The sequence below is a fragment of the Diplotaxodon limnothrissa genome, linkage group LG16, assembly GCF_057381915.1.
Source record: "Diplotaxodon limnothrissa isolate DT_005_m linkage group LG16, D_limnothrissa_male_GT1.1, whole genome shotgun sequence".
In the NCBI taxonomy this organism is placed as follows: domain Eukaryota; kingdom Metazoa; phylum Chordata; class Actinopteri; order Cichliformes; family Cichlidae; genus Diplotaxodon; species Diplotaxodon limnothrissa.
Window position 1 is genome coordinate 34660260 of NC_140611.1, and position 15447 is coordinate 34675706.

General features: G+C 43.8%; 1 protein-coding gene across 1 annotated transcript; it reads left to right on the forward strand.

The window, feature by feature from the left end:
- The first annotated feature begins 1911 nt into the window (after positions 1-1911).
- igfbp5b (insulin-like growth factor binding protein 5b) lies at positions 1912-14399 on the forward strand. The gene is made up of 4 exons (XM_085373830.1): positions 1912-2599; positions 10244-10452; positions 10557-10676; positions 11329-14399. The coding sequence occupies exons 1-4, from the start codon at positions 2266-2268 to the stop codon at positions 11464-11466; spliced, it is 801 nt and encodes a 266-aa protein (XP_085229956.1). The 5' UTR covers positions 1912-2265; the 3' UTR covers positions 11467-14399.
- Positions 14400-15447: the final 1048 nt, after the last annotated feature.

Consider the following 15447-nt stretch of genomic DNA (forward strand, 5'->3'; position numbering starts at 1 on the left):
TGTATGGTTGAAAGCAAGAGATGTGAGGGCGATAACACTGATGGAGGCATGTAAGGGAAACCAGAGAAAAAGCCATGGGGGAAAACAGTGGTTATGAAAGCTTTCAACATCTTCTGTAAACCAAGTTTGAAACAATCACGGCTGAAATGAAGCAAAGAAAACACTAAACGTGTGCAACACTAACTATGAGGTGCAAACACATCACACGTACCAGAGCGATTAGAGAGAAAACGAGGTGCCTGTGTGGATCCAGCTTCATGCAAGTGAGATTATGTAATCCAGGCACAAATTCTAAGAATTGGCTACAAATAAATATTGATGTAGTCTTTTTTGTTTTAGATTCATATGCACTAATACCATAGCACCACATACTCTGTGCCTTTGGAACAAAGACATGATTTCAGTTATGTGCAAATAGAGATTTCAAAAGCACAAACGTTATCAGGGAGCTCCTGTGGAGTTTGTGACTGCTAACAGCGCCTTCTAGTGTTCAACACCTAAACAACAAATCACCTCCGTGGATCCTCAGCCTGCAGGAGCAGGATGAGATAAACCGATAGCCACGTTTAGGAAATGATTGTGGGCCAGTTTATCAAGCGGTGAGTGAATATGGGAAGGAAAATCGACACGGCTTCCTGACTCTCTGCTGGTAGTGAAGAAAGAAAGAAAATCTGTCCTAAAAGCTGCAGAGATGGGAATAACAGCCCCGAGTGTGTGATCGAGAGTGCATATGTGGTAGACACGCACACACAGACACACACGCTGAAGCAATCAGGCACTGTTCTGCATACAGGCTATAAAATAATAGAAGGCGGCTACACTTCAGTTGTCAGCCTCAAACCCAGAGTTCGTGACATCTTCCCCTTCTCTCTCTGACTCTTCTTTCTCGAAAACATGACTCTGGGTTCCTTATGCGCGTGCGCGCACGTGTGTGTGTGTGTGTGTGTGTGTGTGTGTGTGTGTGTGTGTGTGTGTGTGTGTGTGTGTGTGTGTGTGTGAGAGAGAGAGAGAGAGGTAGCACATTGGTGGGTTTCCCTTCTGGCTATATTTCTAACACAAATGGTGCCCAGTAGAAGCAACAGGTGCAGGCTTTAGAGTGGAGCAGGTATCCCTGTGAGTGATATCTAAACGTGTGTGTGTGTGTGTGTGTGTGTGTGTGTGTGTGTGTGTGTGTGTGTGTGTGTGTCGGGGGGGGGGGTAAAACTGGATTGAAAAATGGCAAATCTTCTAAATGTTACCGTTCCAACCGTTTTATAACCCTAAGTAATGATATCACGCACCTTCCCCGGTTTCCACCCTGAACGCAGCATTGACGATATTCCATCCAACCCCGTGGCAAACACACAGCATTATGACTCAAGTAGGGGGTTACCGATGATCCCGTTTTTATGACCGCGGGGAATCGTTATGTAACGTAAGGTAACGACGTTTCCTTGAGGCTTGAACAAAAGTTTTCGGGATAAAACGTTCACAAGTTAGAATGGATTATTTTTGCGCGTAAAAACGTATTTTCCCCCATTTTGTTTGGCGCCAAAAATCTTGTGTGAGGTTTTCCCCAGAGTTTATTTCTGAGAATCAACAGCTGAAATATCCGTCTCCCTGTTTCGTTTTTTAGTGTGAGAATTTATTACAGAATACAAATGTGAACTACTTAAAAAAAAAAATCTATAGGCAGTACAGAAGCCTACAGGTTTCGACTAGCTGAAATGCTTTGATGAGGGCTGCTGTTGCCTTTTGCCTCTTGCACCTCGGCATCAGCTCAGCCTTCAGGGTGAAAGAGCGATCCTCCTGCTCCTGAAAAAAAAAGTTTGGCCGCGTGCCAAACTGCGGAACAAGTGCGCCTCCCCTCCCTGCTGTTTAGCGTATTCATAGTTAGGGGTTTGGGCTGTTTTTTAAAAGGCAAGGCTGCTCTCAAGTTGATCAGTCTGCTCAAGAAACTTGTGGTGGAGAAAGTACCGGAGTCCAAACAGACGGGGGAAGAGATTTTGTGCGCAGAATTGCTTTGCTCCAGCAGAGGACAACATTTCGGGGGGGGGGAAATAGCGCACGTACTTTTAATTGGTCCTTTAAAGTCCTTCTGCAGCGTTCACAGAAAAAACCTTACCATTAATGTTTTTTATAGATAGCAACACTCTTGGATAAAGACTCTTGGCTTTAACTGTAAAAATCGGATTATCTGACTGAGGCATTGTGTTCATTAGACCAAGCTACTTTTCCCCTCCTCTTCGCATTGAGGTTAAGCTATAGCTGAAGAGAACGCGAACAATGTTTCTGAGTTTTTGCCTCCTGGTGACATTTATCTTGGGGCTGTCCGGGTGCTTGGGCTCATACGTTCCGTGCGAGCCCTGTGACCAGAAGGCGCTGTCCATGTGTCCTCCGGTGCCGGTCGGCTGCCAGCTGGTCAAGGAGCCGGGCTGCGGCTGCTGCCTAACGTGCGCACTGTCTGAGGGACAGGCGTGCGGCGTTTACACCGGGACGTGCGCCCAGGGCCTCCGCTGCCTGCCGAGGAGCGGGGAGGAGAAACCCCTGCACGCCCTTCTCCACGGCAGGGGACTGTGCACCAACGAGAAAGGATACAAACCTGCCCACCCGCCCATAGGTAAGACGCTCACTGCTGGGTGACTGAATGCATGCTTGAGAGCGAACATGGGTTTAAAATGTGTGAGAAATGTAACTTCTCGTCTGCATCGGGACCCCCTGGGTGTTCTCTCTCCTCTGTTTATCAGTGTTTGTTGACATCTTGTCCCACGCCGGGATCCAGCGTGTGTTACTCTGAGAAAGGCTCCTGCAGCCTGAGGGACCAACCAAAAGGCAGCACAGTAGCCTGCTCTGTTTTATTAAATGCAAAATCTCCCTCTTAAATGAAATTCAACCCCTTTTCCCAAGTTCTTCCCTCCTCACTTAGACCACCCGAAATAGTTCTCTGCCATGCAAAAGAAGCGCAGAGCCCTGGAGCGCGAGCAGCCGGTACCGGCGCGTTTGTTTGACATATGGTTTGAGGTGGCATCTGATTAACTTTTATCCACCGCTTTGAATCAACTGACTGTAGGAGCTCATTCCGTCTCTCTGCGCAGATCACACATGCTCCTTCTGGTGTCAGGCTGAGCATCTAGCTGTAGCACAGAAGTTTTAAAGGTCTGAATCTCCACAATAATAACACGGCGTGAACAAACACTCCGCTCGTGTCGCCCGGTGCCGGTTAATCTGCTGCGGGATCGACTCTTAGCTGTGGTGAACGCACATGGCGTGTCCCGGCTGAGCTGCGCCTGCAGTACGGGGCAGTGGCTGTCAGACTGCGGTTTAGCGAAACCCGAAAGTGGTTGACAATGATCCAGACAGTCCCCGCTTTAAAATATTTACAGGTTTACAGTCTTTTTGAAACAGTTTTACGCGTCTCTTGACGCAAGCACGAAAGGTGGCCGTGGACTGAATGTTGGTTTATTCTATGCAAGTAATATTCAGATGAAAATAGGGTTCATGCTTCAGCCTCCTTTAACATCCAGCTCTAACAAGTGTCTGTCAAAGCCCTCGATTTTCCATCCACACGCCAGAGCTGTTCTCTGTTTTTCGCCTTTCCCGTCCAACTGCTTAAACTGTGAAATCGATCGAAGGCTTCTACTGTATGAGACAAAATGAGCTGCCACTCTATAAACTTTGGATCTCTTTAAAGCAGAATTTAGGCAGATTTGGGGCTGCAGGCTATCCCTATGGGTGGTGTTTCGAGTCGGATTACCACTAAATCTGTGTGCGTGAGAGAAAAGAGAGAAAGACCGATATAGACAGAAAGAGAGAGAGAGAGAGGGAGAAGGAGAGCTGGGCCAACAGTCTTGAATGATTTAAGATATTTCTGAGGGAAGCAGACAGGTCCACCTTCACTCAGAGTTTTAGCAGCTTGTCAACAACTAGATAAGTAGGTGGAAACCACAAAGGTTTTGGCTACAAGCCTCACTCTGTAAAATAGGCTTCGACTGGGCTCATTTATACTATTGATGGAGTCATGAGGTTATGTCCACCCTGTGAGCAACCCCTCATCTCTCTTCTATGGGTCCAGCTATGACTGCCGTTACAAAACACTCAGGCAATCACAGGTTTGGTAAAGCTTCAGTCAGTATGTGAAATGATGTAGTCTTTTGTGTTTGTTTTCCAAGTTTGTGTGTATTTGCTGCCACATATACTTGGGTGGGGCTGTGTGGGTCTCTGGGTGTGTATTGCATGTGATGACACCTCAGGCAGTTTTGTCTCACTTTGGTTTGCGCCGACACACACACGCACGCACACACACACACACACAAGCAGAACCTGGCTTCTGTGTTGGTCCACGGAGGTAACCGGAGCATCTTTTCCTGCCCCGGGCGGTGCATTCATTGCAGGGCTCTCAGTCACAGCGCAATGATTCAGCAGAATGCCTCCGGCACGCTCTTTCCTCTGAAGGACCTTCTGTCAAACAGCTCTGCGGACGGGAGCTCATGAGGTGAGCTTCTGGTTTCCTGTCGTGTGGGGTTGCAGCTGTCTGCGCGCTGTACCAGCTGAGCAAGGCAAACACAGAGACACAGAGAGGAGGAGCTCAAGTGTCCACCGCACTCGTGAGGCCACGAGAGCTGCGGCCCACTAAATACTGACTGGGACAGTCAAACAATGGCGAGGAGGAATCTTTGCTATCCTCTAGTCCCCCACTCCCCCCTCCCTTTTAAAGAACAAGAATCCTGGCCATCACTCTGCATCTGGGTTCATGTCCCAGCAGTGCATTAATTCATGTTTTGCTCTTGCACTGTGATCCCAGGAGTGGCTTGGATTGTAAGGCACAGGAGGTGGTATGTGCTCCCGGGGCACTTAGACTTTGTTAGCCCCCTGTGAGTGAATCAGACCCCAGAAAGCTTGCCAACAGATATGACTTCATGGCAGCACGCCTCCCGTCCTTCAAGCTTCTGAAAAGGCCTTATGTTTTAACAGATTGCTCTTTGCCAAGAAACAAAAGATGATTAGGGAGTGGTTCCAAAACCAGAATACTCTTCTTACACATGGACAGAAATACTATGCTCCTTATTAGCCTAGCAACAGAAAACCTGCTGCCTTTACTGACAACTTTAATACTTTTACATTTGCCCGGGTCCTTAATGTGTGTGTAGATGCAGTTTTCAGCCGCTGCCAGACAGTTTCAGCCTCGGTGACACTTGTTGTCGCATAATTTTAGAATGCTATTCAATTCATGAGCATTACCATCTGCTTTTTCCACGTTCACATCGTCCCTGGCACGGCGGGTTATTCGGCTGTAGCTGAGAAAATGATGCAAACGCTGACTCTCTCCAACTGTAGACAACCAGCCACCGTACTCTGTCTAATATGTACGTTGCATAAAGGCATGCCACGTTAGATATATCTCCGGTCACGAGTGACTCCAGCTGCCTCACAGCTTCATGACAGGCAAAGGAAAGACTGTATGCGGCTCTCCATCCATCTCACCTTGAACATCTGAGACAGTGCAGTGAAAGCTTACCATGCTGCAGCTCGTGTGCTGCAGGTGCTAGGCAGAGTTATTGGAAAGATCGTTTTCCAAAGATATCACATGACCACTTGAAAAGCTTGCAATTCGTGGCAAAAGATAGCGAAGTGATTTCTCGGATGAGACACTGATACTACTGAGTTTTTTTTTTCCAGGTACAGAATGAGAGTCAACACCACTGGAGTTGTTGCTGGCAAGCAAATACCCTCTTTGGCATGCTTGCTTGAATTCTTCCAATAAAATTTTACAGTGGTATTTGTACAGCTTACCGGTCACTGACACCTAATCTGCCGGTGGCAACAGTTGTGAAAGAAATCAACTCTCACTGTAGTGCAGGATTTTATGATGATGTCACATGTGTTTAGGCCTGATCTGGATATTGTAATCTCACTCCACTCCAACCTGGTTACATTCTAGACCAATAATTATATTATTGTCCTTATAGAGGACTATTTAAAGTGAGCAGTACAACAAACTTCTAAAAAGTTTGGCTCCATTCTCCTAAACGGCCATGTAGTGATTTCTTTAAACTGTACGAAGACTGATTCTCAGTTTTGATTTGAAGAAGCAGCTAGCTTCTCATCCACTGTGGACTTCTTTTCCTCCCCTCGTTCTCCCTATACAGTACATCCACTCTACAGCGCTTGATGCTCGCCAAAATAGCTTCTTCTGCCACTGGGGAGTCAGAACGTCGTCACACCCAGCAATTGTGTTGTGGTAATGGTGACCCAAAAAGAGGTTGCGTCTGTCCATGTGGCTTGTTGAAAACCAAATTCAGATATGGGATGAGACCTCAGACCAAAATTAGCAATGTAGAGTAGAGCAGCCATGCGCCTTACTCTAATAATTTACTTTTCGAACGCTCTGCAACATAAAACTGAACGTTTAGCATCACGGAAACTGTAAACAGGTCAGGAAGTTTGCTTACCTATAGCAGCATTTCCTTCTTTGAAAGCTTTTGCATCCTCTCATAGGCCCTGTTTTGCAATTTATAATCCTTGAATTGTTCTTGCTGCTATTTATACCATGCATTCAGAAAAGCAGGAAACTTTTTGATTGCAATGAACATATTCTGCGTGCACAATACCATGGGAAGTGTTATTTCCTGCATATTCAGAAGCTGATTGAGAGCGTGCACAAGGCCGAACAACAGAAATCCCAGTGAAACAACAGGACATGCAGGTCAAAACATAATTCACTTGCACTTGTGGTAAAAAAAAAAAAAAAAAAAAAAAAAACCTGGACAGAATATTTGATAAAGTCCAGATTTTCTCACTGTTCCAGCTGGTTTGGAAGTGAGCCTTTTTCAGTCATCGGTCTCTTAATCCTTCTCAGGAAACCACTGCGCATCTGTCATGTAATGTGCAGAGGATGTATCTTGTTGGCCTGTTTGGATCAAAATCTCTTAATGAAAACTCAAATGGCTGTTCGTGCCATTTCATTACTTTTTGCCACTGAAACAAACTCTTCATTTTATCTGAAAACTCTTTTGCCATAAAAGAGCTCTGCAACTGGCAACGTTGCCATAATTTGGACCCATTTCCTTTTCTCATCAGATAACTTTTATGCTGCTGCACACACTCCTTAGCGACTCCCACAATCCCTCTTGGCTTGTTCACACCTCCTTTGCTGCTCTAGAAACTGCAGGGTTATTGGGCCGTGCCCTTGCTTTCAAATATTAAGTAGCGGAGGCAGTGTGACACAGAGGGATGGCTTACTAACGTTGTGCTTTATATAACAGATGCCCTTAGGCTCATTTATCCCCACAATTATCTTGTCCTACCCCCAGATGAGATTAAACAGCACCTCTATTCACCGCTCTCTTACATCTTGTAAAGATGTAATTTCAGATGCAGGGCACAGACTGACGTTATCAAAGGCAAGACGTAACAAACGTGGTGTAATGTTGGGAAATCCAATGGAAGGTGGGAGAATCCATTGTCCTGTTTTGTTTTTTTCTCTAAACGATGTTGTTACAGTCTTAAAGACCCAGTGGAGAGAAAAATCAAAAGAAGGGGCAGCTTATCTTTCATTCTTGGACTTGTGCCCATAAGAAACTTGGGATATTCATGAAGCATAATTGTGTGCAGATGTTAATTTTTAAACAGAGGAGTATCAGGTGCACCTCCTTTGGCTACTCCACTCCTCTTGCCCTAATGAAATCTTTAGCTCGAGCAGAGGGAGAAGCGATAGCAGCACGGCTTTGGGCTCGGCTGAATGGAAGAGATGCACATGACTTGGCTCACTTGGCCCCCGTCCAGCATCTTGGCCGAGTTTCAGGAGTTAAACACAGACCCTCTAAGACTCCTTTACAAGCTGGGTACCCTTAGCATGGAAAAACTGAGTTTTTGTGGCAGAGCCTAAGAGGCCACATCAGAAAAGATGAATTTTTGTGATTTTTGTGATTTTTTTTTTTTTCAGCGCAAGCATGGAAGTCAGGCACCATTGTCTTTTCGAAAGCTGCATGAATTTTTTGGAAACCTTCATCTGTCCCGCATTGTTAACCGTATTCTCTCCAGACAGGCATGTTCTCAAAGCGACCGACAGAGAACGTTTATTTTCACCAGGATATTTTATTGCCAGATATGTGGCATTTTAATCAAGCGCCCTGAGAAAGTATTAGACTGTACAGCAGAAATAAAAAGGTTTTCCAAAGTGGTCACATGCACGGTGTACATGAGAATGCTTGTTTGACGTGTTTATTTATAGCACGCAATAGCCCCTTAGTCTGAGCGGGGAGACACAAGGACATATCTAAACACAAACTGAGGCCTGCCAAGTCATGGGTTGCGAGATTAATTTCAAAGAGACGGCAGTGCAGCGCAGAAGCCAAAGACCCAATTCTGGTAATCACCCTGCCTCCAGCCCCCACCTCCCCCTCCCCTCCCAAAGACTCCCAGACACTCATGCTGTGTCAGGCTCTTTGAACATCAGTTTCTCTGAGCTCGTATCCTTGTTACGTCTCAGCGCCTTTCTCCAGGCTGGCTCTCTACCAAGAGGCCAGTCAGAGTCATGCAACTTGTCACATTTCTAACATATTGTTATATTCATAAGTAACATATTCATGTATGGAAGTTGATTTGTCTTCCAGCAGCAGTTGGCCATATAGTTTGCAGCCAACATTCCTCTTTGGTTCAGTGCGCCTGGCCTCGTGCACCACGGCGGGTTTCCTTGTCAGATAAATATAACCAGGGTCATCCACTGGCACCATGGCTTCAGCCATTTGGGGCCTGGCAAAGTCCCCACAATAACTCAGTACTTATGGTACAGCTAAGCCAAGAGGGGGGAAGTGGAAGGCTTGTTTCTGTGGCCTCAAAGAACCTCTGGCTGGGGGTCCAGGCTTAAGAGGCTGAGCCCCAAAGATAGGAATAGGGGGAGGGGAGGGTTTGGGTTAAGGATAAAGGACCTCAACCTGTAAATATCCTGTCAGAAGGGACTTTCAGATCTCTGAGACTACAGTGCCCCCTGGGGGAGCTGGAATTACATCTAAGGAGTGCATACAGTGTGACACAAATGTACAAGCATTTATATGATTCCGTGGTGCAACTGGATTTTCCTGAGCTTGACATTTGAATCAGTTTAATGTGGGACACGTCGCTATAAAGTTACTACACACAGGGGCCTCAGGCCCGGTTGCAGTTTAGCCCAGATAACATGTTAGCAGTTTTTTCCATGCAACACGTGATCCAGGCTTCCCAATTAGTAGAGCTCTTTATGCTCATAAATATCAGTGTGTCTGGATTCATGTGTGAAGACCGGCATGTCTCACTTTTAAACTTATGAGAGGATGTGTTGTTGGTAGACTGTTGAGCAAAAATGTTGTGCATATTTTTCTACATATTTTGTGTCTTTTTCCCTCACAGATAGCCCTGAGCTCAAACATGAATGCAGGATTTCAAACTTTTCCAGTTATAAATAGAGCAAAGGGCCTTTGATAAGTGGGGTTGGGTGAGAAAAGATGATTTAAAACTAAGCTCTTACCAGTAGGAGTTCATCAGCTGTTGGCCAGAGCTGCAGCCTTCTCTCCTCCCTACACAAATGTTAAACAACAGTTGGCACAAAGCCTTGGAAAAGCACCCACCTGTTATTGTTTGTATGTGGAAAGGACTGACAGGCATGATTTATCATTTATGCAGATGACTATACAATAATGCAAAATAACATCCTAAACTAAGATTTTTTTTCCGTTTGTTAAACATTGCAAAAACAAATCTCATGTCACTGTTAATATTGTACATTAATATGTTATTAATGTCATTTGATAGGACATTACCTTCACAGAAATGTTTAAAGTTCCAGTCAAAACAACTACCATGAAATGATATGAGAAATGAGTACGAGATAAAAGTGAGAAGGAACTTTGTTTGACACTTAGTTGCTTCTCTTTCTCTTGCTCACTGTGTATAGCATATAAAAGCTAAATTAGGCATTTAAAATAGTTTATTTTTATATTTAAAAATAGATTTCTCTGATTCTTTAACTAAAAAATCCAGTAATAATAATGCTACCACTGGGCTCCCAAAATTTTCTTACTTCTCTGAACTTTAACGTAAGAGACGAGCACATTATGCTACGTCCAGATGAACAGAATCAGCTTTTTGGGATTTCCTTACCTGAATGATTGAGCATGCATCAAGGCACTTTAACTTAAGAGAATTCCAGTTACACTTGCTGGATGCGCATAAAAATGTAATTTGAAAAAAAAGTAACCTCTTTCTGTTGTTGCTGTTTTTTGTGGTGCAGATCGCGAGTCCCGAGAACACGAGGACACCAGAACCACACAGAGTACAGGCGGGGTTAGACCACCACCACTCTATCCCAAAGAGATTGTGAACAGCAAAAAAGTCCTTGCAGTGCGCAAGGAGCAGAAGAGGAAGCAAGGCAAGCAGCGCATCATTGGCTCAACCATTGATTACTCTCCTCTGCCCATTGACAAGCATGAGCCTGAATTTGTAAGTATTCCATGTGCAAAGTTTCATGTGGTTTTTGCGGTGTATATCTCAGTATACAACTGGTAGTTGTTTGGTTAATAATCCTGTGCTGCATTTCTCTAAAGGGTCCATGCAGGAGAAAACTGGACGGGATCATTCAGGGAATGAAGGATACTTCTCGTGTAATGGCGCTGTCTTTGTACCTTCCCAACTGTGACAGAAAAGGATTCTTCAAACGCAAACAGGTGAGCCTTGATTCTTTAAACCTTATATAGCCTCACACCACCCTTTGAGCAAGCATTTGACCAACATAACAATAAACTGCATAATTTCATTGTTATTAAACATAGTTATTTCAGTGGAATGACAGCAATCAGTGGACTTGCTTGCTAGCTGTTAGCTTTAGCCCTTTGAGAATTCACTCCAGGAAATGCAAATAAACATTGTTATGATGATAGTGGTAAGTTCAGGTTAGCAAGCTGCCTCCAAATACTGCATCATTCTACCACACAGACACAGATGTCTGTTAATTAGAGCTAAATAACTAACAAATAGTTCACTTACAAAAAGCAGTGCACAGACCTCTCAAATGAAACAACATCAAAAATGCTCCAAAGGACATGAACATCCTAAACCAAAGAAGTCAAATACAGTGACTCCAATTAGCAGTGCTGGAAGCTAGCAGAGAGCTAACTATCATTCACCAATAACTCAAGGCAGCCCTAGCTCTAAAAATGCAGTTTATCCTTGCTAAAATATAATTCTCCCCCATAATTCAGAGTTACTAAGAAAAATCCACACTTTGTGGTTATCACATAGTTGGAAAATAGCTCATTTAAATGTAGGCCTTTTAACATGGGACCTTGCTGGATTAACTCACTGTTTTCTTCTCCACAGTGCAAGCCATCTCGTGGCCGCAAACGAGGCATCTGCTGGTGTGTTGACAAGTACGGTGTTCAGCTCCCCGGCACAGACTACAGCGGAGGTGATATTCAGTGTAAAGACCTGGAGAGCAGCAGCAATAACAATGAGTGAAACTGGGAGGGCCATTTTGACCTCCCCCATCCCCCAACCCTTAACCACCACGTGACCCAGGGCCCACGCCTCCTCTCTGAATCACACCTGTATGCTCCGCCCTACGTTCACTTCAAGATTTGTTTTTTCAACTTAAAAAAAGAAGAAAAAAAAATCCAATCGCAAAACAACAGGCTGAAAAAAGACACCTGTATTTTTTTTCCTTTCTTTTCAGTTGACCAAGCACTCTTCTCTAAATGAGGGTGAAAGTCCCAGAAGATTTACTAGATCCTTTGACTATTATGATCACGGGACCGCCCTTCTATGAGCCTGGTCCCTTGGCTGCAGATCCATGAAAATATATGCAACTAATGGATATATTTTTATAGAAGCTGTGGGTTTGTGTGAGGTGAAATTAAAACAATTGTAAAGAAGAAAAAGAGAGAAACAGCATCAGGCTTATTGATTGAAAACAGATCAGTTTTAGGCCATGGAACATGATGCCACTGTGGAGCTGACGATTGGCCAGAGTAATTTGTTTTTATCTGTTCTCCAAAAGAAAAAAACAAAGAAGAGATAGGGATATGCTGTAACAGTTGACTCTATCTGGGTTCTGTCAGAGCACTTATGAATAGGGGAACCTGCTTGGATATGTGTAAAAAAAAAAATCACAAAATGATGCGTGCATGGACGCGTGCATGTGTACAGTTTGAATGTGTGGTATGTATGTTGGTATATGACGGAGTGAGCCTATTACAAAAAAGAATGTCCTTTTTTTTCCTTTTTCTTTTTGGTTTTTTTTTCTGATTTTGTCACAAGTATTGCTAGAGCTTGAAGTGGTATCGGGACTGGCCTTCTCTTAATGTAAAAGCGTAAAAAAACAAAAACAAAAAAAAGCAAGTAGACCATCACAGATGAATCTATGTATGTGGCTCTTTGACAATGTAGCTAGCCTGATATGCCAACTGTGCCTATTTGAACAGACATTGCCATGCAGGGCGACACAGAGCTTAGAGAGCACCGCTGGCTCTACTGGTGAACTAAACGTTTTCAGCTTAAGTCTGACTCAAGTCTGACTCCGATCATGAGTGCATGCAATCCAGCTTCCCAGTCGGGCCGGCCGCTTCTCTGATCCATTTGTGTGAAGTGTAGTTTTGTATGGTTTTGTTTGTGCTGTTTTCTTTGCCTTCAGTGAAGTAAAGACCACCCACTTTTGAGCCATGTTTCTTTATCAAGTGGTTCCCCCTCAGTACTGCTACTACAGTGTAACCATGGTGTATTACATTACTTTTAAATATAGTTACTGAATGTTTGTTTTTCCTGTAGAAACAAAGTATGAGAACAATGTAATTGTGCTTGGGGGGAAAAATAGCCTGTAAAGAATTTCAAAGGATTCTTGTAGGTCAACTACAGGGAAGTCAAAAAAGCTAACAATCTGAAATCCTTCTGCTTACACGCCTCCATGCGGAGGTTATCTACCTTTATCTGAGTGGGGCATGATCCAAACAAAAAGGTTACAGGTTATAACAGGGTCTTTAATAGAGTCGCTCTCTCTGTGTGCAAGTCACAGTGCCTTCCTATATGCAAAGACATTTAAATACTGACGTGAAAGTGACATGGATATCATGCGGGGCAATTTTCAGATACTTGATATGACAATAGAGGTTCTGATTAAGAGAAGAACAGTGAATGTGGTAGGTCCTTTGAAATGGTGTCGATAATATGTTGCAAATCCATTTGTAATCTCCGCCTGGGGGTAGTTCTGGACAAAAATGATGTGTGAGGAACTGCAGTCCGTTAAACCTCCTTCTTCTCTTTGACAACCAATAAGCTAAGATTCATGCTTCTTCATGTGAATGCCAATGTATATGATTGCCAGAGAGGGGAAGCCAAAGGATGTTCGGAGGTAAATCGTGTTTTAGGGCTTTTTTTAATGCTTCTGCAGATGTGTGCATCCTAAATGGCTTCCAGTTGGGAATACATTGTCAAGGCTCCTTGCCCCACTTCCAACACCAAATCCCCGCTACCACTTTCGAAAATAAGCAGCTTGCACTTATTTCAGTTACTCACTATTGATATTGACACACGGCAACATCCTGAGATGTGGTATCATGAAGTTAGTTTAACAGCAAGAACAACAAAAAGTAAAAAAAGCTAAATGTTGTGTTATCTTGTGCTTACCTTTCAGAGGTGGTGCTTTGAGGTAATATTTGTTGACAGGGGCTGTGAAGCCCATGCCTGGGACCTCCAATACAGCAGCATCTTTTAGGGAAAAGTAGATTGAAAGTAACACAGCTAGAGATGTTTTCATGGCCTATTGCACAGAGATGACAGCTGAGATAGAGACAGAGGAGACAGAGAAGAGGGAGAGCGAGCGCCATGGGCAGTGGTCATGATCAGGGCCTAGCCACTTCCCCGATGTGGGGTCACCAATTGCATGACATTAGATACAGTTAGCAGGACAATAACTGGGAGTCGTGGAAATCCGAGGAATGAAATACTGCAATCAGTTTAAATATCTGAAATTGGAACTTGGCAAATATCAGCGTTCCAGTTATCTCTTTCATTTCAATTGCAGGTTGGAATTCAGGATTCCTGTTTGCGAGTAGCAGCTTCCTCAGGTTTCATATCTCCTACTTGGTTTGAATTTCAATTCACATACTTCAGTAGTACAGTAACTACAGTACAGCTTTTATTTCTGAATACATAACACTTTTTGGATGTAATGCGACGATACAATTGGGTTTCGTAATTTGGTGTTCACTGGCTTGTGAAATCGACCCATCGGTGGCAGGAGGATAGCAGGAAATAAAATGGTCAGTATTTGGAGCTACATAAGACAAATAAGAAAAAAAAGACAAAAAAGCTCAAATTATTAAAGTGAATATCACTGTGTAATATTTATTCAACTTGTAATTTATGTACTCTTTTAACCTTTGTCTGTTTTTGTTATGACAAAGCATTTATTTAAATAAAGTTATGTATTCATTTAAGCATTCTGCGTGAAGCTTTCATTTCTAGTACTGCATCTTTAAGGGGAGTAAGTAGCTGCTAAACTGGCTTGAAACATACAGTTTGAGCGGGAATCTTCCTGATTGTAAGCACTAACTAATCTCTGAGGCACGAACTGTTAAACCTCTTAGACATAAGTCTGAGACACCCAGGCTACACTACAGGATCTCATCCAGCATGCAGGATGTGACTTTATAAAGCCTCGCCTGAAGGCAAGTCACCTGGTTTTCAACACCATAGTCAAAAAGATTGCACCGGAAGAAGGAAGTCATTTAACATGAGTTTGAACTTCGGGGGGGATAACATCTACAGGGGCCGGCTCACTATTCAAATGACTGGGAAGAAGAGATCTGTAGCCTGAAGGAGACTTAATCATGTTATGGAAAACCTGCCTTTATCAGCACTTAAAGGAAGAATGCGCTCCCTGTGACACACCTCTTTACACAGACGTATATATCCAGTTGCGTGCATATGGAAGATATGGAAACAATATGGTAATCTTTGAAAGTATTTTCTGTGGATACTAAATGTGAAGCAGTTTCACCATCCAGGTGTTTGTCACAACCATCTTTTGAAAAACATGATATAAATGCACTCAAAGAGCACAGATGCCAGTTTCTGATTAGCTGTTGGCTTTCAGTTAAACATTAAAGGGCTCTAAGGACATGTGCATGCATCTCTGAAGATGGGTGTCTGGTCATTTTTATTCTCTTGTGGCTTTAAGGAAGTGACAGAATAGGACTTTTCTTTTTTTAGGGGGCCACCAAAATCTTTCCCTGGGGACCTCAAGACTTTGACTGACTCCAGATGTGGGTGACTGAAGCAGGGCATGAAAGGGTAGAAGGATCCAGGAGTTCCTGTGTAGCTAGCAGATCAAGGTTGCTGTAAAGGTTGTTGTGGTATGTTTCCATGAGAGTGTGTGTGTGTGTGTGTGTGTGTGTGTGTGTGTGTGTGTGTGTGTGTGGGGACCAGGGGCAGCGCATGCTTTGA

What these genes read in the sequence shown, in the direction of transcription:
- igfbp5b (XM_085373830.1), top strand. Translation starts at nt 2,266, where the DNA reads ATGTTTCTGAGTTTTTGCCTCCTGGTGACATTTATCTTGGGGCTGTCC. An exon ending in ACAAGCATGAGCCTGAATTT is followed by an intron (nt 10,453 to 10,556) that starts GTAAGTATTCCA and finishes ATTTCTCTAAAG; the next exon opens with GGTCCATGCAGGAGAAAACT. An exon ending in GATTCTTCAAACGCAAACAG is followed by an intron (nt 10,677 to 11,328) that starts GTGAGCCTTGAT and finishes TCTTCTCCACAG; the next exon opens with TGCAAGCCATCTCGTGGCCG.